Source organism: Musa acuminata, chromosome BXJ2-6 (assembly GCF_036884655.1).
Source record: "Musa acuminata AAA Group cultivar baxijiao chromosome BXJ2-6, Cavendish_Baxijiao_AAA, whole genome shotgun sequence".
In the NCBI taxonomy this organism is placed as follows: Eukaryota; Viridiplantae; Streptophyta; class Magnoliopsida; order Zingiberales; family Musaceae; genus Musa; species Musa acuminata.
Window position 1 is genome coordinate 36,832,167 of NC_088343.1, and position 27,792 is coordinate 36,859,958.

At 39.2% G+C, this 27,792-nt stretch overlaps 3 protein-coding genes and 1 long non-coding RNA gene across 10 annotated transcripts; 2 read left to right on the plus strand and 2 right to left on the minus strand.

The window, feature by feature from the left end:
* The first annotated feature begins 166 nt into the window (after positions 1 to 166).
* Positions 167 to 12,330, plus strand: LOC103989038 (transcription elongation factor TFIIS). Its single transcript, XM_009407773.3, has 2 exons — positions 167 to 575; positions 11,068 to 12,330. Exons 1-2 carry the CDS (start codon positions 417 to 419, stop codon positions 12,052 to 12,054), a joined length of 1,146 nt encoding a protein of 381 aa, XP_009406048.2. The 5' UTR covers positions 167 to 416; the 3' UTR covers positions 12,055 to 12,330.
* A 1,887-nt stretch (positions 12,331 to 14,217) lies between these two features.
* Positions 14,218 to 15,720, plus strand: LOC135615396 (methylesterase 17-like). Its single transcript, XM_065113825.1, has 4 exons — positions 14,218 to 14,457; positions 14,634 to 14,774; positions 14,870 to 15,004; positions 15,195 to 15,720. The coding sequence occupies exons 1-4, from the start codon at positions 14,227 to 14,229 to the stop codon at positions 15,462 to 15,464; spliced, it is 777 nt and encodes a 258-aa protein (XP_064969897.1). The 5' UTR covers positions 14,218 to 14,226; the 3' UTR covers positions 15,465 to 15,720.
* On the minus strand, positions 15,000 to 20,733 carry LOC108953043 (uncharacterized). Of its 3 annotated transcripts, none has more exons than XR_001978327.2 (8): positions 20,573 to 20,733; positions 20,354 to 20,476; positions 19,545 to 19,635; positions 19,328 to 19,450; positions 16,479 to 16,588; positions 16,128 to 16,353; positions 15,933 to 16,033; positions 15,000 to 15,452 (listed from the first exon to the last, which is right to left on the minus strand). It is a non-coding gene; the product is annotated as an uncharacterized LOC108953043 (long non-coding RNA). The 3 variants fall into 3 exon arrangements; XR_001978325.2 differs by having other exon boundaries at positions 19,328 to 19,462; XR_001978326.2 differs by having other exon boundaries at positions 16,479 to 16,621; positions 19,328 to 19,462.
* A 921-nt stretch (positions 20,734 to 21,654) lies between these two features.
* On the minus strand, positions 21,655 to 27,046 carry LOC135615397 (probable inactive receptor kinase At5g58300). Of its 5 annotated transcripts, none has more exons than XM_065113830.1 (5): positions 26,685 to 27,046; positions 26,511 to 26,602; positions 26,130 to 26,274; positions 24,104 to 25,448; positions 21,655 to 22,503 (listed from the first exon to the last, which is right to left on the minus strand). In XM_065113830.1, exons 4-5 carry the CDS (start codon positions 25,371 to 25,373, stop codon positions 21,878 to 21,880), a joined length of 1,896 nt encoding a protein of 631 aa, XP_064969902.1. In that variant the 5' UTR covers positions 25,374 to 25,448; positions 26,130 to 26,274; positions 26,511 to 26,602; positions 26,685 to 27,046; the 3' UTR covers positions 21,655 to 21,877. The 5 variants fall into 5 exon arrangements, with proteins under 5 accessions (XP_064969902.1, XP_064969899.1, XP_064969901.1 ...); XM_065113827.1 differs by having other exon boundaries at positions 24,104 to 25,453; XM_065113829.1 differs by lacking the exon at positions 26,130 to 26,274.
* Positions 27,047 to 27,792: the final 746 nt, after the last annotated feature.

Here is a 27,792-nt window from a genome sequence, read left to right on the forward strand (position 1 = left end):
CCAGCCCAGGAGAGTACATGACCCAATGCCTGCAGCCTTCTTCCGACTTGACGAACGACTTTGAACACAAGATGTCAACGTGGCGCACGTTGACGAGTCTAGTGGCAGGCGTCGTCGGCCTCTCGATGCACACCAACACAGCTCCGCAAGTTTTATTCGTAATGTAAGTCGTGCATCTACCATTTCCAACCCCTCGAACTTCCCAATCTGTTGCGGTCGCTTTCTTTTCTTCTCAATCTCTCCTACCTGAGAGAGAGAACTCGATCAGCTTAGGTGATTACCGGGATCAATTCCTGGGGATTTCGATTGATCAATTGATTGATACCTGCGTGCATGGCTTCGGTCCTCGCCGATCGGGGGATCTTTGACTGGTGATTTGCTTTTCATTGTTTGATTCGGGTTTTCGGTCGGAACTGATGGACAAAGATATCCTCGAGACCTTCGAGGCCGCAAAGAAGGCGGCTGATAAGGCGGCGGAGGCCGGCGATGGGTCATCGGAGGTGGATCGGTGCGTGGACGCGCTGAGGCGGCTGAGGAGGATTCCCGTTACTATGCAGCAGTTGGTGGAAACTCAGGTACTGCCATCTCTTTTTCTTGATCGTATGCGATGTGCGTAAATCGATGCCTATGATTTTGGGGCAACTTTATACCTCTATGAAAAGTTGTTACATTGGTTAGCTCTGTATATGAATTTTGGAGACGCTTATGTTGAAAACTTGATCTTATCCTCAAATTTACGATTCCCCGTCAAAATTAGTAATTTGTTTTCTGAGATTTGTGTTACAGTGATTGCGACAATTCCTTTTACATAAAAGACTAGGCTTGTTTAGTTTTTTTTTTTTTATTTAATGTTTTTTAATGTTGTATTCCAATTATAATGCAGTAATGCTCAAATTAGATAGTAAGTGAGACTTCAGGGTTTTATCATTATGCTGCGCAGGAAGAAATTGTGCAATGTCATTGATAGAAACATATAGGCATTTGCTTAGTCAAGGATGAATACAAGCAGGATGTAAATTTACCAGTTTTTCCAATGTTCTGAGGGCGTGGCATATCCATAAGTGCTGTTGTTTTGGCTGATTCCATATTATACCTTGCTCATTAGTGATAGTAATGCCACATAGATTGATGATAGTGTACTGCAAATGAAGGAGGTCATGATGACATGAAAAGTAATTTGTTATCATGGTAAAATCAGAGGCATAGTGTAGGTTGCAGAAGTTCCTAAATCTAATTTTATATTTAATTATCTCATGTTATAATTTTTTCTCTAATCTTTTAGTTAGTTTCTAGTTTTATATGTAACTTTAAGTTGAATCATGGTGTCATATATATGACAATGTTTATACCCTTAAATTCATGTTACTTATTTGATTTGATATCATTTTGAGAAGCTGCTCTATGACAAGGGAAAACCACTTGACAAAACTTGTAGTGAATTTTATTGTTAAAAAACTACTAAATCTGATTCATCAATATAATCAAAGTCCTCCAACTTGCTCCACTGACCACCTCTACGATTCATTGAATATGAGGGGCCTTTTGCGAGGGCTTAAACAAAGCTTTACAATTCAGTCACTTCTAATATTTCACCTATCACTTTGATGTCTTCTTATATGAGTTGGATATGTGCCACTGTTTGGACCCTGAAATTTATGTTACTTAATTTGATTTGATATCATGTTTTATAGAAAGTGAAAATTACTTGACAAAAGTTGTGATGAATTTAATCCTAAAAAAATAACTAAATCTGATATGTAATTTTAATCAAAATCCTCCAACTTTCTCGACCGACCACCGACACCTTGCTCGACTGACCATGTCTATGTTTCATTGAATATGAGGGGCTCCTTTGCGGGGGCTTAAACAAAACTTTACAATTTAATCACTTCTAATATTTCACCCATCATTTTGATGTCTTCTTCTATCAGTTAGATATCTTATCCTATATGCATGCTTCAAACTCTTTGTTGAATCAATGCTAGAATTGAACCAACAAATGGTTAATGGTTATCAGAATGACTGAAAAAAACCAAACACAAAGTTATACTTACAATCTTGATTATAGTCTTACTAGAAATCAACAAATTCTAGAGGAAACCAAAAAATAATCAATCCAACATATATAATGGAAGAACTCAAGCAAATTAATAAAGTAATAATGGTACTAAAATAAAATAAAAATCAAGTATGTGGAACATTGACAGTTTGCAAACACTGATCAATGAAACTCTTAACAAACATATTCTTCAGTTGGCAGCATAAGTCATAAAATTCTGTAGTATTTTATAAAATCATATGCAATTAATTCAAATCAGTTCATAAAGAAGAAGCAAGAGAACAAAATGTAACAAAAATTGATCTTTCATATAATCCAGACAAACTCGAACATAAGATCAAACTGTAGTTATAATTTTCAGAAAGATAAAGAAAAATAAAAGGAAGAAAAAAAAACACTGAAGTACTATTTGATCTTATGTTTGAGTTTCTGCCCTGATCATATGATAGGTAAATCCTTGTTATTTTTTGTTATCTTACTTCTTTTGTATAATCTGATTTGTATTTATTGCATATAACATCATAAAATACTATAGAATTTTATTATGTTGTCAACTGGAAAATATACTTAGTTTTGAGTTTTGTTGACCAATGTTTGCAATTTGTCAATGAACCACATGCTTGATTTCTGTTTCATTTTCTTCCTTTATAATCTATTGGACTGGTTGTTGGATTGGTTGCTGTTTGACTTGCTCTAGAATTTGGTGACTTGCAGTAAAACTTTAGCCATAATTGGATTGTAAGTACAACTTTATGTTTGGTTTTTCTTGTCATTCTGATAATCATTGCAGAGTTCAATTCTGGTATTGACATCTTCGAAGAGTTTGAAATATACATACAAGAAAATATATCCAACTCATACAACGAAGACATCAAAATGATGAGTGAAATATTAGAAATGGTTGAATTAGATTCATCAAGTAGTTTTTGCTTGCTAATGTATCAACTTCTCATAATTTATATTAGATAAAATAAAAAACATGAATTTATGGGTCGAAACATTGTCATATATACTATTGGCATATATATAAAACCACAATTCTAATTAGTTTGAGATGAGGCACTCATGACCTTGCTATTTATTAGTCCAAACATGCAAAAGGTTCATATGCACCATAAGAGAAGACTATATACCATGGTTCGAATTACTTATCTGTATCGGTGTACCGACCAGCTATCAGTACGATAAGTACTGAGCTATATTGAGCGTACTGACACACAGTACATTGGGGTGTACTAATGTACCACCCATATCAGTCCTCTGTCGGATCAATACGTATTGCCCATATCGAGCAGTGCATTTCGGTATGTCAAATCTTGTTATATACCATCAAGTTTTATGGCTTTGTTATTTTACCGAAGATAACATGGCATAACGATCTGATTATCATATCAATAAAGGTATATTTTATGGATTTCAATTGGTTTAGCAGATAGCAAGCTTCATGCTTTAGCTGAAATACTATAGTGATTTATTGGTTTAGCAGATAGCAGGCTTCATACTTCAGTACTTAAATGTAAAGGATTTTCTATTTCTATGCTTATTGCTTGAATGTGTAGGTTACTTTTGTAGATAATTACCTAAGATCTAACACCAAGCTAGAACAAAAACCCAAACTACTAATCTACCAAGAGCCTAAAGAAGATGTTCATTACTATGCTACCCTATTGTCACGAACAAAACTGTAAAGGAGTGTTTGATGTAATACTCATGTATGTTCGTATCTTTCGGTTTTGTTCATGCTTTGCACAGCATATAAAGGGATGACAGTAGGCTTAGCAACCCTATTTTGGTTGGTTTTGGTGGTCGTCTTAGGCGTGCAAACAAAGGTTGTGTCATGTGGGCACTTGTGGGGATTTCAGTTTATAGTGGACCATTTTGGACCTTTTGACCGTTCAAAGCTTACGAAGTCTATTTGTAATTTGCATTGGTCATGAAATGTTTGCTGAAATGATTGCTTGTGGATCCCGAGTGAAACACTTTCTCTAACTCGTTTTTCCTTTTGTAGGTCCTAAGGGACTATAGGAGGTTTCAGGAAGGCTGACCTTTGCGGACGGACACGCAAGGGTGCCACACGACTTATGCAAAACCAACTAAGTACGTGACATATAATATCAGAATGAGACAAGCATACATAGAAACACTTGACATGCAAACGTGGGGGACCTAGCGTGACTGCGTTAAGGGCAGCTAGCACATGCGACCGTTCAGGGGAAATGGGCATGGAGATGTAGAGAAAAGGAGTTGTTCAGAGGAACGAGCATCTGAGATTGATATTCAGAGGAATGGCCAATCCTTCATGTAAGAGGCATCATAAGGACAAGCAGTTGGGAAGAATGCTTAGCGCACAAAGGTTGGGATGGCTAAGTTCGAGTTACGACTCGACGTTGGCAACCATACTTGATGGTGCTCAAGGCAAGCGAGGCGCTTAGCAAAGGATGAGACCGTGCAAAGAGGAATAGGTTACTCAGTGATCGAAAGTGTTGTGCAAAACTCACAGATGTAAGGGAAATTGCTAACTCGAAGAATTTGGTACTCATACAAGGGCTTGTATACGGACGATGAAATGTTCATGGCCATCCCAAGGCGACCGAAACTCGATACCATGGAGCATTGAACGTCATGGAGTATTGAAACTTTCTCTTCAGCATGACAAGGATACGTCCGTAGGAGGCTGAAGTGTGCGAGTTCAGCATGTTGCTAGGCCTTAAGGGGTGCAGCTGGGGCTGTATTAGCAAGGAGTCTCAATCTATCAAGTGCATTTGTATGGGTAGAACAATGCACAGTTTGTTCAGCAAGGCGGAGTAGTCCAAGGGGATGGTGGTCTCCGAAACTTCTAAAGGGAAGGATGCGAAGAGAGAAGTTACTCCAACATGATAGATACCTTGGAGGGATAAGTCCCGGTTCTCCAAAGGGAGAATCATGTGCAACGGACTGCATATGTTGAGGAGGAGTACCTCAAGACAATAACCCTACAAAGCTCAACCGATCGAGCGAGTGGTGAGGAGTCATTGAATGGTCTCACATAAGGTAATGCATTAGTGGATGCATTGTGAGATCAAGTAGGGGAGCGACCCAAGACAACACAAAGTGAAGGCACACTTAGAGCCGATATAGAGATCGGACTCAACGGAGGGCTAACCCGTGGAATGGTGGGCGTAAGGGCCACGATCAACGGAGCAACTTGAGTGTAACTTGGTGAAGTACCCAAACCGCATGAAAGGAGTCAGCATAGAAGATGGAACATCGAGCGAAGGCATGAAGCTTTCCTTGGATAAAAGTCAAGAACATGAACTCTTGTAGAGGCAAGAGTGGAATCATGTCGTTCCATGTGTCCGTCATTCTGATGGAGCAAACTCATCCTGCATGGTGCCAAAGACGAAAGGAGCTTCGAGACACATGCACCTTATCTTGGAGAAGCATTTGACAGAGAAACCAAGGCGACTCAACTTGTGGAGGCGAAATTGGGTTCAAAAGATCTTGGCACGGGGCAAGAGGATGTGAAGCGGGTACTCTTGAAGAATACGCCATAGTGTTGTCATTCTAGTTGTTATGAAGGAAGCGGTGCGCAATCGAAATTGTGCTAGTGGGGGCAGAGGCCTAGGATCCAAACAATGATGCACCAATTTCAACAAAGTCGGTGGACTTCGAGAGCTGCTAGGCGACGGACTGTCCTAGAGCGGTGCTTCACTTGGGTGTAACCCGAGAACGGGTGGACGAAGGTTGATTGTCAAAGAAGCGAACACAATCGAAGGTGGAAGAGACCTTGTAATGTGTTGGCAGAGGCCATATATAGAAGGATCGCAATCCGAGTTCATCCCATAATGATCAGAATACAATGGAGATGTCACCAGGAGGCGACATTGTGCACCGGATCATGGTGGAACAGTTCATGGCAATGTGATACACACGAAACTAGACCCATAAGGGACTATATCATACGGAGGTATGATCGGGAGCTCCACTTCGGTGAATAATACGACGGCAAGAACGGCTATGGATTCAAGGAGTGAATGTTATGGTATCGCAGAGGTGGGTCTTTCATGCGTGCATCGAATTTTGTATCGGATAAAAGCATTGGTTATCAGTATATGGGGGCTGTGTACCACCGAGGAAGAATTTCGAATACAAGTATCAGTGAATCTTATGGGGAGAGGGGGGGAGGGACTTGATCATGTAGAGGTATGATCGGAGCGGTTGGAGAGTTGGATTGCTCCAGATCTTATATTCGCTTAAGGGAGCTCGATAAATCATAGGACAAGGCGGAGTAAGCGAACGTTGTTAACAAGAAAGTTAAGGAGAAAAAAATCGATGTGGGCCCTGCAACATGATGGTGGAGGCCATGCATGGGAGTTGCAGTCTATCTTTCCATCGACCAAGGAGAACTGCTCAGATAACATAAAGGTGTTGAAGTAAGTAGTCAAAAAGGGCGAGAAAGTGACGATGAGTCCAGAGGGACTTAAAACTAAGCATCGGTTAGAATGGAGGTGGACTCGGAGAAGTGTCATAGTGTCACAGAGGCTGATCTATCGATCGTGAAGAAAGGGATACAGATGCGAGGCGATGGATAGTAGGGTCATGGGCATGGCAGTGCTATGGTACCGTAGAGTCGGGACTTCCATGAAGTCATCGATCCCTTGTTCTCATGAAGGGAGAGCATATGGTCATGAAAGGGGTTGAGAAGGTGGAGAATGCAGAGGCAAACCCCAAATACTAAGGCAAGGCTAAAGGGCATAGGCTAGGGAACTTTGTAAAACCGGTGTCAACGAGCTTCTCATCAAGATAGCTGAAAGTGGAGGACTTCGGGTCGATGCAAGAGTGCTCGACTAAAGAACGAAGTAGGCAGTACACAATGTTGTATCATTGCTACTCAAAGGAGTAGGCGATAGAGATGATGGAGAAGACGGTACAATCCCAAAGGCGACCAAAACTATTAGAGACTGCTCCAAATTAGGGTGAAAACTTTTTGCATTCCAGAAGTTAAATGACATTAATAAGGTGAATCATAGTAGCTAACTCAACGCAAGGAGTGCAAACACTTCGAGTGCTTCGGAAATGTGAGCAACAAGCGACCGAAGGCAAGTAATCAGCTTGATGCATGGAGTACAACCCTCGAGGAGGCGGGCGAAGTCAAGTAAACTTTGCCTTCTCAACTCTTAAGAGAATGGGTGAAACTGAGTGCCCCAATCCTCTTATCTATCTAGCAGAGGAACTCTGCATAGGTTCAAAGACCCTTTAAAGAAATCTAATAGAAGACAATACTTGTTAAATCCTCACCAATGGTGATCAGTGCTGCTGAGAGTAGATTATCCACATCATTTCCTAATATAATGTCAATCGAAAACAGAAGTGATGCAAACCTACTTGGAAGTGACAACTAAGTGGAAGAAGAATTGATAGACAAATTTTATGGAGGAAGGACCCAAAAACTTTAAAGTTTGTGAGGCGATGCTAGTTAAAGCTCCAACAAGCATCCACCTAGTTCAAGCGGCATGAGGCATTTGAGAGACTAGCGCATACCAAGGAACCATCTTTTCTTTCATCTGAGGGATCCATAGGAACCAACAGGGATCAACACAACTTAGCTGACCTCTCACCAGAGTCAAAGTCATTGGCGAGTTGAAGTAGCACGACGGATCAAAGTTCGACTACTCAACAACAGTGGCGGAGTACAATTGGGAGCCAAGAGGCGCATTGCAACCGGAACAAAGGATTAAAAACTCAACAAAAGCGAGATGATGCAACGTTTGATGTAATAAGTGGGGGAGAATGTCACGAACAAAACTGTAAACAAGGTGTTTGATGTAATGCTCATGTATGTCCGTGTCTTTCGGTTTTGTTCATGCTTTGCACAGCATATAAAGGGCTAATAGTACAGTCTCATTTTGGTTGGTTTTGGTGGTCGTCTTAGGTGTGTAAACAAAGGTTGTGTCATGTGGGCACTTGTGGGGATTTCAGTCTATAGTGGACCATTTTGGACCCTTTGTTGTGCGACTGTTCAAAGCTTGTCAAGTCTGTTTATAATTTGCATTAGCTATGATGTGTTTGTTGAAATGATTGCTTGTAGATCCCGAGTGATACGCTTTCTCTAACCCGTTTTCCTTTTAATAGGTCCTAAGGGACCGTAGGAGGTTTCGGGTTGGCTAACATTTGCGGACGAACACGTAAGGGTGCCGTACGACTGCAAAACCAGCTAAGTGTGTGACACTATGGTGTTGACTAGATGTAAGACGGTAACTGAAGATAAGATGTTATTATCTTAAGCGAATCTCTGAAGTTTGATGCAATGATCAACTATGCATTATGCTAGTTGACTTAGGGAGTTGAATGAATGACAATTTAGAAGAAATGGTCAATATATTAAACTATAATCTGAGTCTCGTCCTAATCACTAATCACTATGATGGCCTAATTTAGTGCCTAGTTGTACAAAGTTATGAATACAGGAGTGAAACATGGTGCCTTCTCACTTGCCTAGTCCAATTATATTGGTTTAAAATTATTACATGCTTGTCAAAAACCTACTCTCAGAATAAAAAAAGACTACAGGTATCTTCTTAGTGGAATAAATGGACAATTATGGATATGAAATTCTTAGCTCATATCCATATCAAGCTAAAAGCAAAATAAGTCGATGACACAATCATGAGTGCAAGGTACAATTTGGAGGAAGAAAATTAAAGCTTGGACTGATGAAGTTGTGTGGAAGGAGATCATAATGGGAGGAAGGCTTGATCTCAAACAAAAGAGTTAGGGGCCTGATGTGACTGGTGAAAGGCCCTAAATCTGAATTTTAATCAAGTTGCCTTATTTATTATATTACTTAGGCATGTTGTTATGTCTAATCTAAATTTAAATATGTTTTTGGAGTCAATATAACAGATTAAAAGTCTGAAACTGTTAATTCAAACGACTGCTCTATTGCAACATTGATGAGTAAAAAAATTACAATGATGCCTTATCTGAACCTTTTTGCTTAAGATAAATTCACAGATTTCTTTTTGCTTTATCTTAGCTCCTTTCAACAAAGTCATCTTTATTTTAAAATGATGCTTATGTCACCATATACTTGTGTTAATGCTAATTTTGGTCATCAAATAGATGTGGTCAAGATTGTCAAACCCACTTTCCTACCTAGAATTGGAAGAGGTTCCATAAACTAGGTCACAGAATCAGATCATAGGATCGTGAGATCCTATAAACTAATTAAAAATAATTTAAAAACCATGCTAAGTCATGAAGGATTAGATCCTTCAATTTGGAAAGGACTAGATTAATAACTTATTTATTATATAGTTATGAAGCTATACGTTTGAAAATTGTGAGCACATGAGTATGAAGGTGTAACATGAAATGAGGATCTCGGGCATTATAAAATCAAAGTTAAGATTTTTGTCTTACTGTATGGTGCTTGAATTTGGACAGATTTAATTTTATCAGGCATGCTATGCTGCAAGTTTTCCTCATTTTAAGGGACCACTATAAATTTATCATTCAGCATGTTTGAAGATATTGTTTTGAGTTTGAATCTATTGTAATTGCTGTTCTTGGTACTTCAGAGGTCTACAAATTCAACCATATGAGTGGGTATGTTGATCAGAAGATTGTGGTGATGCAATCCTGAATCCACACAGGTGAAACAAATGGATGCACCAAGGTTTTGGTTAAGCCCTGTTATATTGAGTTTAGGTGTAAGATCATAATTTATGGTCTAACTTTGAGTTTTCCTAAAGTGCTGTTATTGAGGATCAAATATGGTATATAAAAAGTGTTCGTTATCTATCATTGCATGCAGTGGAATGCTCAGGGGAATAAATGTATTGTTAGTGCATGTTTAAAAGTGAAATAGGAGTATTTCCTTTGGTGAAGAGGGTCCCTCTTCCATATTTTCATCCTGTTTTGCTGTATAATCGCTGCTTTTGTAATGATCTTGCATCAGGTTACTAATTCAAATAATCCAGAACAGCTTCTTGCTGGTTAGTTTTATGCCTAGCTGTAGTGTTGCGAACAATGGATGGTGAGACTGCACCATGAATTTTGGTGTTATTATTGACTTTTCTCAAAAGAGCCTGGGATCTTGGTTGGATATGGTCAGCCTGTAATGTTCTCTCTGAAAAATAACTTGCAGAACCCTCACATTCTAGTTTTTGAAGATTTAGTTCCAAGATAAAATTTCCAGCATGTCACTCAGGATCCTCATGCATTTTGCAAGATCAAAGACCCTTCTATGAAACATTCTGAACATGTAATTTGCTAACATCTACTTATTTTGTGACAAAGGTTCTAGATATTGTTAATTATCAGTGAAAATTTTGACAATTGAACACTGAAAGAAAAATTAGTTTGCAAGTGAAAATTTAAATTCACTTACCATTTAATTCTGGTATCTTACTGTTGATGACTATTTGATTGATAGAATATGCTGTGCTTTATGATGCTTTTCTCTGTGATGCTTTGAGTTTCAGAAACTTTTGAGGAGAGTCCAAAATTAGCAACCTATTTCATCTGCTTTGCTAATTTCGTCTGAAATAGTATCTTGGTCTTTTTTTATGGGAGTCCGGAGTTATTAACCTATTTCATCTGCTTTTCTGAGGATGTCAAATGATATCTTGGTCTTGGAATTACAAAAGAAAGTGTTTTGTACAATCACCCTACATTTCAAATTTGACCAGACAAATTGCCATTATGATTCCATCACTGTTGCAAGTTTCGGCAAACATATACCTTATTGTTGAAGCTTAGCCATCTCTTTAATTTTCTTGTTGGTGTTTTGGAAAGAACTTTCTCGAACCATCAGATGTTTGGGGACAAATCAATTTATGTTGCATGTACCTCATCATATAAATAATTCTTGTTGACAGCTTATGTTTCTCTTTTCTGGAAAAATTGAACTTTTCATTTAACATAACTGCATATGTTATAGATCCTCGGCAGTTATGTAATGTAAAACTTGTTGGATTTGGCCTATTCTTTTCCTCTTGGAACTTAAACATGCTTTCTTTTTCCAGGTGGGCAAACGTCTCCGCAGTCTTAAAAAACATGTTAATTCAAAGATTCAAGCTGAGGCATCTGTTTTGCTAGAATTCTGGAAAGATGTAGTCATTCAGGAGACGTCAAATTCTAAGAAAAATGGTGGTTCTGAAAGTAAAAGTTCAGTAGAAGTTAATATCAAATCTGAGAGAACAGAAACTTTCAAGATTGACAGGACTCCAAAGGCTGGGCCTGTCAACATGGATAGGATTTCAACTTCAGAAAGTCTCAATTTTGTAAAGAAAGACGAGAACCAGGGTTCAAATACAGAAAGGCACAAGACTGAGAAGAATGAGAGCAGTGAATCAGGAGGGTGTGCTATCAAAGCTAACAGAATCCCCAGTGGAAGTCATCAAGCATCTACTACCAAGAAGCCATCAACAGTATCAGCTGCTCCTCCAAAGCTGACAACGATGATCAAATGTAATGATCCTATCCGAGACAAACTTCGGGAACTTCTAGCAGAGGCGTTCTCAAAAGTTTCCTGTGAGACCAGTGAAGATGAAAGAGATGAAGTGAGAAATATACTGGATGAGGTAAATGTGTGTGATCCCATCCGAGTTGCAGTCATGGTGGAGTCCGTGATGTTTGAAAAATTAGGCCGTTCTAATGGTGCTCAAAAGCTGAAGTACAGATCCATTATGTTCAATTTGAAGGATGGCAACAACACAGATCTTCGAAGAAGAGTTCTCCTTGGGGAAGTGAAGCCTGAGAAACTCATAGTTATGACTCCTGAAGAAATGGCCAGTGACAAGAGGAAACTTGCAAATGAACAGATTAAAGAGAAGGCTTTATTCGAGTGTCAGCGGGAAGGAGCTGCTAAAGCTACAACTGATCAGTTCAAATGCGGTCGGTGCGGACAGCGGAAGACCACTTACTACCAAATGCAAACCCGAAGTGCCGATGAGCCGATGACTACATTCGTCACATGTGTAAACTGCAACAACCATTGGAAGTTCTGTTGATTACAAATTCAGCAGACTATTTGCAGGAAGATTTTCCAAAAAATCCTGTTACCTGTCCTATTTTGGGGCGCTTCTATTCATTCTTCGGAACTCATTAGCATTTTGTTGTTGGATGCATGTAACACCCGCCTGCAGTTTCATTTTAGTTGCTTTAGTTTGGCAGCTGCTCACTGCCTCTATCATCAAGTAAAACGTTTGTGTTAGTAGCATATCGTGCCAAGTGTAACGTTTATGTATATTAAGGTGTGACAATCGAATGTTTTGCATTCATCAGCATTTTTGTGCTTGGTCTCAGCTGGATGCGATTCAGCTTGTCGACTGTGAACTGGAACAAATATAATGCTCAGAACCAACAATGTTGCTCGTGTCAAACTCTTCTTCAAAGAATTGCGGGTTGGAAAATTATTGATGAAGCATCCAACGGGAGAATCGTCTTTTCGATGACGATTCATATGCTTCGACTGTTCTCCAAGTGGGAACCAAAGTGCTAATAATTCCAAAATGTTTGGTCAACTATATTCAAATTTTAATTGTACAAGTAAACATGATAAAAATTTCATCGTGCACCATAACATTGTAAACGAGACCATCACCCTATGTTTTTGCTTTTTGCTTAGAAGGATAAATTGCCAGTTGACTCTCTCAGTTCCTTCTCTAAATATATACTAAAAATTCCAAATATCTTCGACCATGCGATGCATAACCTAGCGAATATAATTTTTCTTTAGCTCGAACTCTCATTCCACTTGATAAGGATATTTAGTTCGATAGATTAAGAGAATCTAAGGGCTCATGAATTTCGAAATGATAAAATCGTGCGGGTACGTTCATCGTCAGTTTAAAACGAAAAATTTCTCGTAAGTCTATCCCATTAATAATGATAAAAATTAACTTTTCATATTAACCCTAGAAGGAAGGCCTTAAACCCTTGACACCTTCTATAAAAAAGGGTACTCATTAAAAATATTTAATCTTATATTAATTAAGAAGTAGAAGAATTAAGATAATTTCTCAAGCTAATCTATGATAAAATTGCTCCTCTATAAAAGAAAGTACTGGTTAAAAATATTTAATCTTACATTAATTAAGAAGTATGAGAATTAAGATAATTTCTCGAGCCCATCTACAATAAAACCCTTGGCTCCTCTATAAAAGGAAGCACCGATTAAAAACATTTAATCTTACATTAATTAATTAAGAAGTAGGAGAATTAAGATAATTTCTCGAGCCCATCTACAATAAAAACGTTGAGCCTCCTTCCCCTTCCGCAACCGAACCATCACAGTCGAGCACTTCATCTTACCCACCCGCTACAAGGTCTACACCATCAAATCAGCGATCAGGTCCCATCGGTTTCTCCACCCACCAAAGAAGGAAACGAACGTCATCTTCCACACTGCAGCTCTCATTTTAGGCCGTCTTTTAGGGTTTGCCAAACAACGACAACTCGACGTGTTCCACGTACGCTGGCATGCCGGCAAGCTCCTTGACTAGAAGTCCTAACCAGACCAAAAAAACCAGCGTAGATCTCCATTTGAAGTGTCGTGAGGTCAGCGAGGAAAACTAGGGAGCTTGTCGGCCGGCATTTCACATCCAGGTCACTGCAGTCGTCTCCTCCTCCATGCACAAAGGACACATACGCTGAGACATGCAGGAAGCAAGCCACTGCAGTCAACCTGATCTCATCGTGACAGTTTTGGATGTTACCAGATGAGGCTTTGTTTGTGGCCAGTTTTGGTGAACTGCGAGTGTCGCCTTCTCCGAAGAAGAGGAACGGCAGGAACTGGGATGTATTCTTCGTCTGTCATAGAATAACCCGACTAGCAGAGGTTGACATTAATATTTACAATAGAAGGAAACCAGCCATAAGTCTTGACCTAATATTGTCCCACAGACACCCATTTGGCATCATCATCAAGCGGTGGAAAAATGATACTTTTGTCGATGATTGTTTAGTGAACACTTTGTTTAGTGACGTGGAGCCAAATACAATACGAGCTTAAGAATACGCGCACACAACCAAGAATTTGAAGTGGTATTCGTCGTATTCCAAGCTCAGGTACGCTTACGTGGACAAAACCATAGCTGTACGTTAGCTAGCTTGACCCGGTGATACATGTGGCCTTCTATATAAGAAACATAGAACGCTTGCTCAGAGGGCAAGAGAAGGGAATGGAGGAGGTGACGGAAGGGCATCACTTCGTGCTGGTGCATGGCGCCGGCCATGGAGCCTGGTGCTGGTTCAAGCTCCGGTGCCTACTGGAGGCCTCAGGCCATCGCGTCTCGTGCCCGGACCTGGCGAGCGCCGGCATCCACCCGGCCGACCCCAACTCCATCCTCTCCATCGATGAGTACGATGCACCGCTCTTCAGCATCATGTCTGCCTTGCCGGAGCACGAGAAGGTAACACCCCCCCGTCCCATGCACACCAGAGCTTGTTTCCCTTCAAACAACTCCTCCTCCAGGAAACAGTAACTTGCAAGCCAAAGATGGATAGATAGATAGAAATAGTCAACTTTGACCGTCCGGGAAGATGAGATCTCCATGTTGCCGCTGAGATTGTAAGGTTTTGTGTTTAGGTGATACTGGTGGGGCACAGTGCGGGAGGACTGAGCGTAACTCACGCGTTGCATGTCTTCAACAACAAGATCAAGGTGGCCATCTTCGTTGCAGCAACCATGCTTCCATGGGGATACCAAACGGAAGAAGACATCAAAGATGTAACTTTCTTGCCCTCTTCTGTGCAACTCGATGTTAATAACTGTGTGATCATCATTTCTTAAGGCATGGGATAATTATTTCTTGCGTGAGGTAGGGAGTTCCTGATCTATCACGATTTGGAGATGTTTATGAGCTCAAATACAACATGGGGCCTAATAATCCACCCACGAGCGTGGCACTGCGAAAGGAATTCCAACGCAAAATACTCTATCAGTTGAACCCAATTGAGGTAACAAATCCTGACAATGCTCATTAGATTAGATCTGATGTAATATAAAATAGTCTGATCGACAAGCATCGATCAATGTTTACCGGTATAACCAAAGATGTATTTTCCTTCTTTGTGTCGAGTCATCGAGTGATAAGTACGACAAGATATAGATTTGTAGTCTCAACATGTGTTACGTTGCATGGCTCAGGACTCCACGTTGGCTTCCATGCTACTACGACCATGGCCGGCCACTCTACCCAGCACAAGGTTCCACAAAGTGGAGGGGTTGGAGAAAGCAAGACGAGTGTACATAAAGACCACACATGACAACATGGTGAACCCACAGCAGCAAGACGCCATGATCCGGAGGTGGCCACCGGATGAGGTGTTGGTCATGGAGACCGATCACAGCCCCTTCTTCTCGGCTCCCATGGAGCTCTTCAAACTGGTGATGAAGGCATCCCACCTGCGCCCATGATGTACCATGAGATCCATCTCTGTTAATGATCATGTATGCGTTGTCATGTTCATACATCCAGTTTAAAGTACATTACTAGTTTGCCCAAGAGGCTGGGAGGTGAGGAAAGATTTTGATGTTGAAGAAGACTAAATCAATCAACCATTAGTTCATAAACATGGAATATGTTTGTTTCAGAGTGTTTTCAAAATTGGTAGAATTAAATGAGGAGGATCAAAAATACACACGACAAGGAATGTGATTCTATTTAGTTCTCTTGGTGATGAAGAAGGAGGTTGTTCTGTCTACCTCCTCTTCAAACCCATGTGCATTTACACCAACTTTTCTACCTCATCTTAACTTCCCTAATTCTCTCTCTCTACATGTTTCCATGTCTTCAATTTATGGATGATTTGAATTGTAAACCAGTGGAGTTTGACATGCATGAATGATTCACAAGACGAAGCATTTTGATGAGAATAGTCATACCTGTGTTCTACAGTGAGAATAGTTGCAAATGCTGGCATGAAACAGTCCGTCCCTATCGTAATGTCCTATATCAGGGGCAGGAAAGTTCTCCACTTCTTTACCTATAAGAATAATAAGGTAGTTTTAGACAATTCAGAATCCACGTATTTGTATGTATGGTTAGCACATGAAGAACATTTAGAAGATAGATCAGACCACAAGCCAAAGGGAAATATAGTAGCATTTGAAGACCCAGTTTGGGAAGTAGATGCAGTTGTCTTGATCTCCATAATCCCCAGTCACATCCCATGGATAGGAACAATTCAGTGTAATGGGGACAAGCACCGACACAAATTGAGCCGATTCATCTCTAATGGAAAATATATTATACGGAGTACTGTCCCAATTCCCAAATATGAAACCTCAATGTCAGCCAATCAAGCTGGATCAATGATATACCAATAATAAGAAAAACATATTAGAGGTAGACTATAAATCAATGTGAAGAATGTGTGTTCCCAGCCAGGAATTTCCTCTTGAGAATATGTTTCTGGAATGGGATCTTACCAGAATCTCCAGGGCTAGTCAGGACTTCTACAGATCAGACATGTCTATTCCCCTTTAACATCATATGTTTGTTTCCAGTACATGATCAAACAGTGTGTCCTTGGAGCCAACTGCAAGAAAAAGAAGCCAAATAGTTCGGCACTCTGTAGAAATTGAAGAACACAACAGTGTTAAGAGCAGCAGCAGAAAACCTGCCATTGAGATTGAACCAGGACTGTGGACATTAATATCAATAACTAAGGATCTGTGAAAAGTTCAACACATGATATACACACCATAAAACATGTCAAAGAGTCAATCTCAACCTAGGAGCATAAATATTATATGATGTAGAACCATATAAATATCCAATGTCTTTTCAAGCTGTACACAAGCATTATTAAACAGCATAACCTGATAATTACAAAGATGATACAGTAACTAGAACCTATGGTACAAATTAAAGAGCAGAACACTGACTATTTGATGTAGTAAGTAATGGAGTCACAAAACCCAACTAAGGCTTCAACTCCAACATGTCAAAAGAATGTGTTCAATTTTCTAGACAGACATGCTAGCGAGAAACTCAATGAACAGATGGTTATGACCAAGCAAGAGTTCTTCGAGGACTATATCAATAAAATGAGATTCATTATAACTTCATGCTGAAATACTTGTTAAGGAATAAACTTAATCAAAATCCATATTCACAAATTCTACAGCTTTGAACACCTTTGCAGCAAAGTAGTCCTAGAGCTTTGATTAAATATAGCTCTAAAAATATGTGATTAAGTTGCCAGATCAGTTGCAGCAATTGTAGAAAGTATTAGATCAGATGCATATCAGCTCCGGAAATTATTGCATGGTTGCATCTTTAGATTTATTGAATCATAACCCATACCAAAGAATGTTGAATTTCCATGGTGAAAGATATTAATCCTATCAGTCTTATTCAACATCATTGTGAAAGTAATTTGAAATGAGATTTTGAATCAAAAATAATCTGTCACCGTCCATGCAAGAGATCATGAATAATTATCTGACGGCTCATTGAAAATGTATAATTATGCAATAAAAAGAACAATGTTGAAGCTACATTTTCAAAACGGTTTTGATAGAGTTGAGAGGAAGCCCTTATTTAATCTTTTAATAATGTTCGGAATTTTACTGAATGGTGCCACTGGGTCTTAGACATTCTAAAAACACATAAAATAGTTGTCATTCTTATTGAGGTTCTCTTTGAAGAAAGCTACTTATTTCTGAAGAGTGATCTGTCTTCCGTTGCTATGGATTGCATGATGATCTTTTAGATGCCAAAGTGAGTTATTTGAATTCCAAAGAGGCTTATGTGGAATGGGAGTAAAGAAGAAAAGGCTCCAAAAACTTTGGTTTAGCTATAGTATATAAAGGGAAGGATGCAGGGGGCTTGAGGATTGTGAATATTCAGGTTAAGAAATCATCTTCCAGTGAATTCTGGTTAAGGTTGTTTGAACATCAGAACAAAGTTAATTTTATGGAAGTCATTTTAAAAGTTAGCATCCTTTTGGGCACCTTGTTGTCTCTGACTATTCTTCATGTTGAGAAGGTTTCTTTTGATGCAGAGATACTGTTTTTGCTGGAATTGTTTTCCCATTGGCAATGGACTGATAGTGAGGTTTTGGCAGGATGGGTAGTTGATAGAGGATTTTCTTTGTGATAAATTTTATAAAATTTATTATTGATACCATGTGGCATCAAATCGAGATTTAGTTGCTGGTATTGCTCATCCTACAATCTCTGATGTCTTGCCTTGGAATATAATGTTCAATAATAATGTTCAAGCTATGAGGCTTAAAGATCTTCAGTTACATTATCTTCTAAGTAGATAAGATCTTATGGTGGGGATATGACAGTAAATTTACTAGTGTACTGAATACAATTTTGAAGCGAGAAGAAACAAAAGACTGGGTATTGGAAAAAAATGGATTGCACTAACTCAGGAAAAGATTAAGTTTGTTGTTTGGCTCCTATATAAATAACAGTCTGGCAAAGAAAGGAATACAATTGTCTCCTGTTGTGTCTTATGCAACAATGAAAAAATGAAGATATTTAACCCCTGCTTTTCAATTGTATTTTTCAGTAAGTGGTACATGCTGGCTGATAATGGTTAGTCTGCAAGTCTTCCTTCCTGAGCATCTTGGATGTAGTTCATAATAAAAGAAATCTGAGAGAAAGAAGATCATGGGGGAGATTGTTCTGAAGACTAGAATTTATTTGGACAGAAAGGAACAATAGAACCTTTAGGGGTAGTTCTAAAACTTTGACGGAAGTTGTCAAATCCACACTACTGGAGAACAATGGAGCAAAACCTTAATTGTCCATGTGAACCTTTGTGGTGGCTTCAGTGAAGCAATACTGTAGTTTTGCTTACTACTTCCTCTTTCCCTCTATTTTCTTTTTCTTTACATTCTTGTGCTTTCTTTTCTATGTTTGTCTCTTAGAAAACTTGCATGCCTCTTATAAAACTCTTAAAGATGTGTGATCAACTGACAGTCCTCATGCTATGCTCCTGAGCTAGAGACATGACATTTTCTACACCATGAGTTAACTAAATTTTCAGATTTAATGATGTCCCATTTAAGGAGGGGGAGCTTCCTAGCACTAAACTGTATTCGAACAGCTTATATACTACAAATTCAAATTCTTTTTTTTTTCTTTATCTTCATACTGGGAAAGAGAACTATAGAGTCATTTAACTCATAAAAAACACCATAGAATGATCAAATTGCGAATCTTGTATTTGATAGAGATTGAAAGCAATTAGTCCAACACATACGTTAAGCAATGGTATAAAAATGGTGCCAGCATTTCAAGTCAAACAAATAGCATACCATTGTTGGGTCTAAGTTTTCTCTTGTGTTTTAATATCTCAGGTGAGGAATTCTGGCTCAGACGCTGCTAGTCCTGTAGACACTGTGACCTTAGTTCCATCTTCCAGATAATTATAGACAATCCTACATAGTCTCCTGCATTATTCACAAGCACTTGTACATAGCAACCAAAATTGAGGATAAGAAAATGCAATATCTAGTCGAAGAACATACTGACCTTATCGTATCCAGTGACTGGGCCACTTGGACATTCGAAACATGAGGAGGAGCGTCAATGGAGAAGATTCCACCTTAATGTGCTTTTTCACCTGAAAATGGAATTAAATTAGGGAATACGGATTGTATAAACCGGTACAAAAAATCAAATTCCATGCATCCTAATCACAATTACTGTGAAAACAATAAAACCAAGAAATTAAATCATAACAACGAGAGACAAATAACCAAGTAAAAAATTCTCAGGATGCTAAGTTGTGTGCATGGAGGCCAGTTTTTATTCATAAGATTCGTGGATAATTTTCAAGAACATTTAAACAATGATGTTTCATGACCACAATTTATAAAACTCAGTATTGACATGAAATGCACCTACAAAAAAGTTTCTAACTCTGAAGTAGTGGAAACTTCAAAGCTTTTACTTAAAAAGACAAACAGAACAATAACTTTACGTAACCTCCATAAATTGATGGCATGTGGATGCATGATTGGTCAATTATCAATGTGACACTTTTGAAGAGCACAATTGTTCTGCAACGAAAATCTTGTAATTAGAACAATTGTACTTAGCACAAATAGTGAAAACAACATTTTCTCCAATCTGCGTCATAGTTCTATTGAAGCTAATGATCTCAAGAAAACCTCTGAACAATAATAGATAATGGCAATCTTGAACTACATAACCAATGTGAAGTCTCTTGAAGATTTCTATATGAGATCATAATATAGTTACCACTTAAAGAACGCTCGATCTAAATCGAACAAAATCAAAGAACCAATTAAGCAGTTCGTCAGTATAAGAGAACCAACCGGATTCTTCCCTTCGAGGATGACCGAATTCCGGGATCGGATTGCGCGCTTGATGATGATTCTTCCCTTCAAGGATGACCCTCTTCCGGGATCGGATTACGCGATTGATGATGATTCTTCGCTCTTATGATCATTACCGGTGACAATCACCAAAAAACATCAACTTTTGACCGAAAAATAACCAAAATTAAAGAGAAACACAAGCGGATGAGAGATTACACTGTCTCTCCTCCGAGGATCTTCCGATTGCTGCTTTCTCTCCTCTCTTCCCAGGGTTGTAACTGACTTGTGTCGCGACTTACCGACCGAACACGGACGTGGCGCCGACGATGGTGAGGTGGGGAAGAAATGAAGCGTCTTCGATGGGAGCCGCATCATCTATTCGTAACTCGTGTCATGAAGCAAATCCCGGTTTTAAATGGGCCCCTGATTCCTTATTGGGCTTGCTGAGATATAAAAGAAAGGTTACAATGGTGACGCCCGTTATGACATTTATAACGTTCGTCATTCCATATGAAACTGTAATGCTACGTCGGTGTCTCACCTTTCTCTGTGTCATCAAAATACCCTAATAGAACAAGGAAAAAAGGTAACTTCATCTTTGGACCAATCCATAAGGTGAATCGATCCACTATTATGTAAACTATAATATTTACCAAAAGGTTATAGTTTTTTAGTATCAAAATATTGTAACTCTATTCAAATATAATGAATGAGATAGATGTCAATCTTTTGAACTTTCTTGTTCCTATACCAATAATAATACACTCACTCAACCAAGATTAGGTAGTTTGTATCAAATATTTTGAAGCAGTTATAGTTTTTTTTTAATATAATTTTTATAAATGTGTTTAAAATATTGTAAATATATATATCTATCCAATACAAAGGGAAGTTTCCTTTTTCATATCATGTCAAAGGCATTTGGTGAATATAGAAACTGACTAAAAATAATAATAATAAAAAGAGTTGTCAATTGGAGAAATTTAGGAAAGTGCAGAGTCAACCCTCTTCTTACGAACGCATAATAAAATCAGATTGTGTAAGGCCAACATACAAACCCAATATTAACGCTATTGCATTCTAATCTGTGTTATCTTCATGTGCTGTGTTATAGCAACTTGGAAGGATCCTTTATTTCAAATGAAATGGTCATTCAAACCAGAAGAATATTTATTATTGGGAATCATCGTATGAAACATAGTCATCAGTGTGACTTGGAAGGAATCACAAAATCATTTTTCACAAGTTCATCAGTAAGAGAGATACCAATGTCACCTTACGAAAAGGAATTCTGTGCTGTAAAACGCAGTAACCAAGTTCACAAAGACATGATGGAACAAATAGAATTGTTAGCAATCATCAACCACAATGTGCACAAATACAGGCCAAGACAACTTCGGCGATGATCAAGCTCAGTGAAAGCCACAACAATGGTGGTATATAATGCCCTTGTGAGCAAAATTCACCATGCATGAATCAGACACCAAAAACTACCTCTAAATTGGCTTCTTCTGCGACTCCTCATGGTGTTTGGACACCATCGTCCTTAGACTTGTCCTCTGAGGATGGCCGGTTCTCTGAGTTAGAGCGTTGGACGTCCTCAATCATTCTAACCACATCCTCCATTTTAGGCCGTTGTTCTGCAACTCTTGCAACACATTGCATTGCAACCTGAAGCATCTGAACCATGTCCTCCTCAATGTTGGGATACCTCATCAGCTCCACATCAAAAACTTCAGCAGTCCACTCTTCTCGGACCACAGATTGGACCCATCTAGGCAGATCTACCACATCGTCACGGCCTGGAGATTGAAATGGAGATTTCCCAGTGAGTAGCTCAAGCAGGAAGACTCCAAAGCTGTAGACATCAGACTTCTGGGTCGATTTTCGGTGCTCTATGACTTCAGGTGCACGGTAGCCCACAACTCTTGATGGGGTTGCTGCAGAGCTCATGAGTGGGGCGAGACCGAACTCGGAGACACAAGCATCGAGTTCCTGAGTCAGGAGGACATTGGAGGATTTGATGTTGCCATGGATGAATTTTCCACCACCTTGAGAATGAAGGTGGGCAATTCCACGTGCCACGCCTAGTGAAATCTTTACCCTGGTGTCCCAGTCCAAGGGAGTTCTCCCAGCACCTTTACCACCTGCAGATTAGAGTTCAGATATATTTATTTTAGGACAGGAAATTTGTTAATTCAAACTCCAATGCTGATAGCATCATTTTGGTAAGTTTCATTTTATATGGAATGATGCAAGAAGAGAAAATTCATAGAAATTCAGTATAAAAGGAAGCTTCAATAAATAAATTACACTAGAAGATATCCTAATGACATGGCTTGAATGAATTGAACAACAAGAATAGGAACACATCATGGAGCAAGAATATGGTACACGAGTTCCTATACAAACTTATTCTCATTGGTTTGGATGTGTGTTTTACATTCTAAGTCCGTGCCACTTGTTCCATCCGGCCAAAACAACTGTCTAACATTCCCTAGCAACTACGAACTGTCTTAGATTTCCTATCATTTATTTTCTTATATTTTATTCCAAATATTACATATGTATAAATTTTGATACCTTAGATGATAATATTAAAGATGAAATAATGCAGCATCCACTAAAAAACATCCAAGTGTATGTCAGATTTTCCTGGGATGTACCTTTGTATTGAAGCACAACATAAGCAATTTAAATTTCTGTAACTTAAAAGTGAAATTAATTCATCTTGAATCCGATTGTGCTTAAAAGTGTCTGTTCCTTATAATGGTACTAGTACAGATCTTTAAGACATTTACACCAGCAGAACATTGTCTTGAATTATACGTCTGACTACTAAGCTTTCCGAATAATATTATTTGGTCATGTTCCAGGAGATCTAATATAAAATAGCCAAATAGCGAGTCATTTCTCTATGCTGGAACCTAACAATTATGTAAAAGAAAGTAGCCCTGACCATATTACTAAGTAAAAATTATATGATCTCCACAATGGAATTTCGTCACTTTGTTTTTGCATTTCAAGATGCATTTTGTCAACTATTTTATAACCATTCCAAATGCAGAGGAAGACACCAAATAGAGTAGCACATATAAAATGCCAGTAGATGTATTGAATAATAACTTAACTATAATAGTCCAAAAAATTTAATGAAAAAGAAGCTCGATTTACCATTAAAAAAAGTAGTTCTTTTTCAAGCTTGTTGGCAAACAAAGCTGAAGGGCATATATGCACATGGTGCAGACGACCATCCAGCCTCGTATTGTCCAAAATATCCACACATGTTATGATTAGTGTGTTGAAAATAATTTCTGTGGAAATAGCTTATCAGGGAGTCTTTATAAACATAGTAGTTTATTATTTGAATCCATGACTCTATGACCTGCATGTTTGACTAGGTGAATTATTCATAATGATTTTTAAAGTAATTATCTAGGTTTTATTTTAGAGAGCTGAAACACCAGTTGGCATGGGCATCGACATAGAAATTAGACACCAGTTCAACTCAAGAACTACAGCTCATAGGTGATGGTTCAACATTTGGTATACACCAATCCTGACTTCTAATATTTTAGCCATGCAGGAATATTTGAATCTCATGTTATCACTGACTGCAAGTCACGATATAGAATTGGCTAACAGTATCAAGATAACTTTAAAACACAGCATTGTTTCAAAGAAAGTTTTTCACTTAAACAAACAACCTTGTTTGAGAGTAGCAAAGCAGAGTTTTGAAAGTTATACCATGCAAGAGGGTAGAGAAGGTCCCAGAAGGGGCATAGTCATACACCAAAAGCTTCTCATCCTTGGAGTAGTAATAAGAACGAAATGGCATCACATTTTGGTGTTGTCCAACCCTTCCGATTATTTCCATCTGCTGCTCAAACTCTCTCTTTCCCAACACTACCTCCTTCAACCTCTTCACTACCACAGTTACACTATCTTCTAGAACAGCTTTATATGTTGTTCCATAACTTCCTTTCCCAAGAACTTCAGCAGAAGCTCTTAACAGATCTTCTAAGTCAAAATTGTAAGTACACCCTTCAAAGAAAACCAACTTATTCTTCTCTGCCTCTGGAGCACTACTGCTGTATTCCTCAGGTTTCTCAGCCCTTCCACCAACAGAGCCCTTTCCTTTCGGTGTACCACTACCTTCCCTACTCTTTTTCTTTGAAATGCATACCAGGATCACAATCACCAACAGAAATAGAAGGCTTGATCCTCCAGCAGCAATTGCTATTATGATCCTTGTACCTAGCTTTTTCCAAAAGCTTCTTTTGGGCTTTGTAGGTAGTACTGGTGCGGGCGATATGGGTGACGGAGGAACTGCAAAGCATTGTGCTAGAGGAGTTCCACAGAGGGAAGGATTCCCCAAGAAACATTCCTCAGGGAACTTCTTGAGAGATACTGGTATGGGACCACTAAGGTTATTGAAGCTCAGATTTAGATGTCTTAGCTTGGGAAGTTGAAGGTCAGGGATGGGTCCAGAAAGAGAATTGTTCTCGAGATACAATGCAGTAAGTTGGGTAAGATTTTGAATTGACAAAGGAATTTCTCCCATGAAAGAGTTATAGGAGAGGTCCAGGAATGTGAGTTTGGAAGAGAGAGAGGAAGGTATATTTCCAGATAATTTGTTGTGCTGAAGATACAAAGAATGCAGAGAAGGAATTGATGGGACATCAGGAGAGAGATCTGCTACAAGACGATTGGACCGGAGACTCAAGACTTCAAGGGCATCAAGCTTACCAAGTGAGTCAGTAGGGACTTGGCCAAGAAGCCCAACCCCTGGCAAACGGAGGCTTCGTACACGGGTTTGATCTGGTGTACATGTGACACCAACCCAAGAGGAGCAGACTGAGGTCCGAGAACTCCAGTTAAGTTTCCGGCCATGAGGGATAGATGCAGCAAATTTAAGGAGGGCTTGCATATCAGAAGTCAAGTTACCAATTGCTAAAGCTTGGAGACATAGCACGAGTATATTCAAAGGAATCAACAACACCATCTGGAAACCCATAGCTAATTGAAGGTGATGACACCAAACAGACGTTAATGGTAATCTCAAGAAACTATTTGCAGATCCTCATTCCTGCTGTACTGCAAACAGAAGAAATAAAGAGCAATAACATATTAAGTCAGAAGAAAAAATGTGATGGAATTCATCAAAGGTAATAACAAGTCCATAAAAGTATATGATTTTACATATTAATTTGCCAACCACTACAGAAGTGAGGATTGTACACTATATCAATGATCTAGCTATCCATGTTTTCCGTAAGTCTTTTTTACAGTCTGCGCAAAATTCCAAAATACTAACTATATAAACACAATGCTCAACTACTTGTTCCCCGATACTTGCTAGGTAGTGGTGCTCTCAACATCCCAAGGTCCTACTTCCCTCTATAAACACAAGGTTAATTTGCTTTTAAATTTTTTCTTAAAAGTTCAACTACTTATATCCTAATAACTGCAAGGCGGGCGACAATTTCAAACTGCAGTAGCCTTCAAGAAGGATGCATTTTTTATCTCTGCTTCTCTTATATTTCTTAATTAAGCTGTTATACTTGCACTAATTTACTAACCACTAAAGGGGCAGCTGCATTATTTTCAAATATTAAGAATTAAATTCCTTCACAAAGAAAAGACCAGGATTCTCCGAAAAGGTGAAGAAAAAGCCACAAAAAGAAAACATCGAATTTCCTTTACAAAGCAAATTAGAGTGCTTGAGCCAAAGAAATTTCAACAGCATGCAATAAGAAAATGAGGAGCAAACCTCCAGCAAGCACTGAAGCAAAAGAGTGGTCAACTCCCAGTGAAGTGTAGTCCTACTAAACTCTGCTTGACAAAAGAATCACCCACAACTGCTACAAAGTCATTATAGATCGAAGGCAGAGGCACATTCATCTTTTTCTCTTTTCCTTTTCTTACCAACAAAAGGAAAAAGAGCTTGGAGTTAGCAATGGAGCAAGCGGGGGACTGCCCCAACCCATGGATGCGGTAACATGGGCCACCCTGGCGCATGTTAGACTCGCCCATTAAAAGGACAAAGAGAAACTACCAGAGAGTGACAGGCATTGCAAAAGGATAAGCTTAGTAAAGCAAAATTCTTTATTTAGAAAAAAAGGACTTCAAGTCCAACCTTCTACTCTCTCACCTGATTCAAAGCGGAGAATCTGGGCATGAGTTTACTTCCCTTAACCAGTTCTCGGAGGAATCACCATTGGAGCACCTGAAATCTGCAAGAACCTGCAGGAAGAGTTGCAGACGTATGAGACACATTCGAAGAAAGAAGACAGCGAAGGATGCTAAACATTGAATTGCAACATACCAAGAAAACCTTTGCAGCTCACACTACTAAAGATCCAAACTTTGGCCCGACCAGCGCAGTATCGTTCCTCCACAATCAATGTTCTCCACCGTAATGCGACGCAAGCGTCCAACCGAAGCAAGAAACTATGGTTCTTGCCAAAACCTCCACATAAACCTCCAAAAAATAGACCAAGAACCGTAGAACCCACGGCGCTCGTCTAAAACAGAGATTTTTAAGGCTTCTCAACAGTCATTGAAGCCGAACGAAAAGATGTCGAGCAGAAACCAAACACCAGGATCAAAATCCCACCCATGTAGCTCCCCCGCCACGAAATCCTCTCTTACCAGTTCGCTGTATTGACTCCTCAAGCAACCGAGTCCGCCATTAGAGCACGAATCGAAGCTGCTCAGTCTCGGCGAACTCCTTGCACAAGGGGAAGAAGGGTATTAAAAGGGGCAGCTTTACAGAAAGGCCCTCGTAATATAACAAAATTACCATTTTGGCATGCTCGAGTGTCACGTGCATCAAGCGTGATGGAGAAGCGAAGCAAAGGCCATCAGATGGGCGACTACCATCACTGAGGTGATCATGACCGTCAATTTGAATGGGTCCAGCTGCATCTTGGAATAGATAGAAGCTCATAGTACGAGTACAACCCATCATTGGTTGGGGGCTTGAAGAAATGACATCTAATACATCACCCACAAGTGAGATGATGACCGACACATTTTTGTGCGCAAAACGAGAGGAAATGATCCCATCCATTTGGCTTCATTGGCTAAAAGGCTAAGAGGATTCTTTGTACCTCAAACCAAAAGAGAGAGAGAGAGAGAAGAGAGAGAGTCGAAAAGATTCAATGGGCAGGTCAAGCATAGGTCTTGTTATTAGATGTTGAGATCTTGTGTGTGTTTGGATGTATCCTTTTGAATCCTAGTGATGCTACAGTAGAGAATTGGAGTAGGCAAGCAGAAGCTGCGTTGGCCTTTTCTAAACACTGTCCAGCTAAAGGAAGTCAATGGCCAGTAGGGAATCTTGATGGCGTTGTGACCACTGATATCGGAGAGAGAGAGTTAAGTGATTTATATGAGTTAGGTTTAGGAGCTGATGATAAAGCAAATGGTGGTGA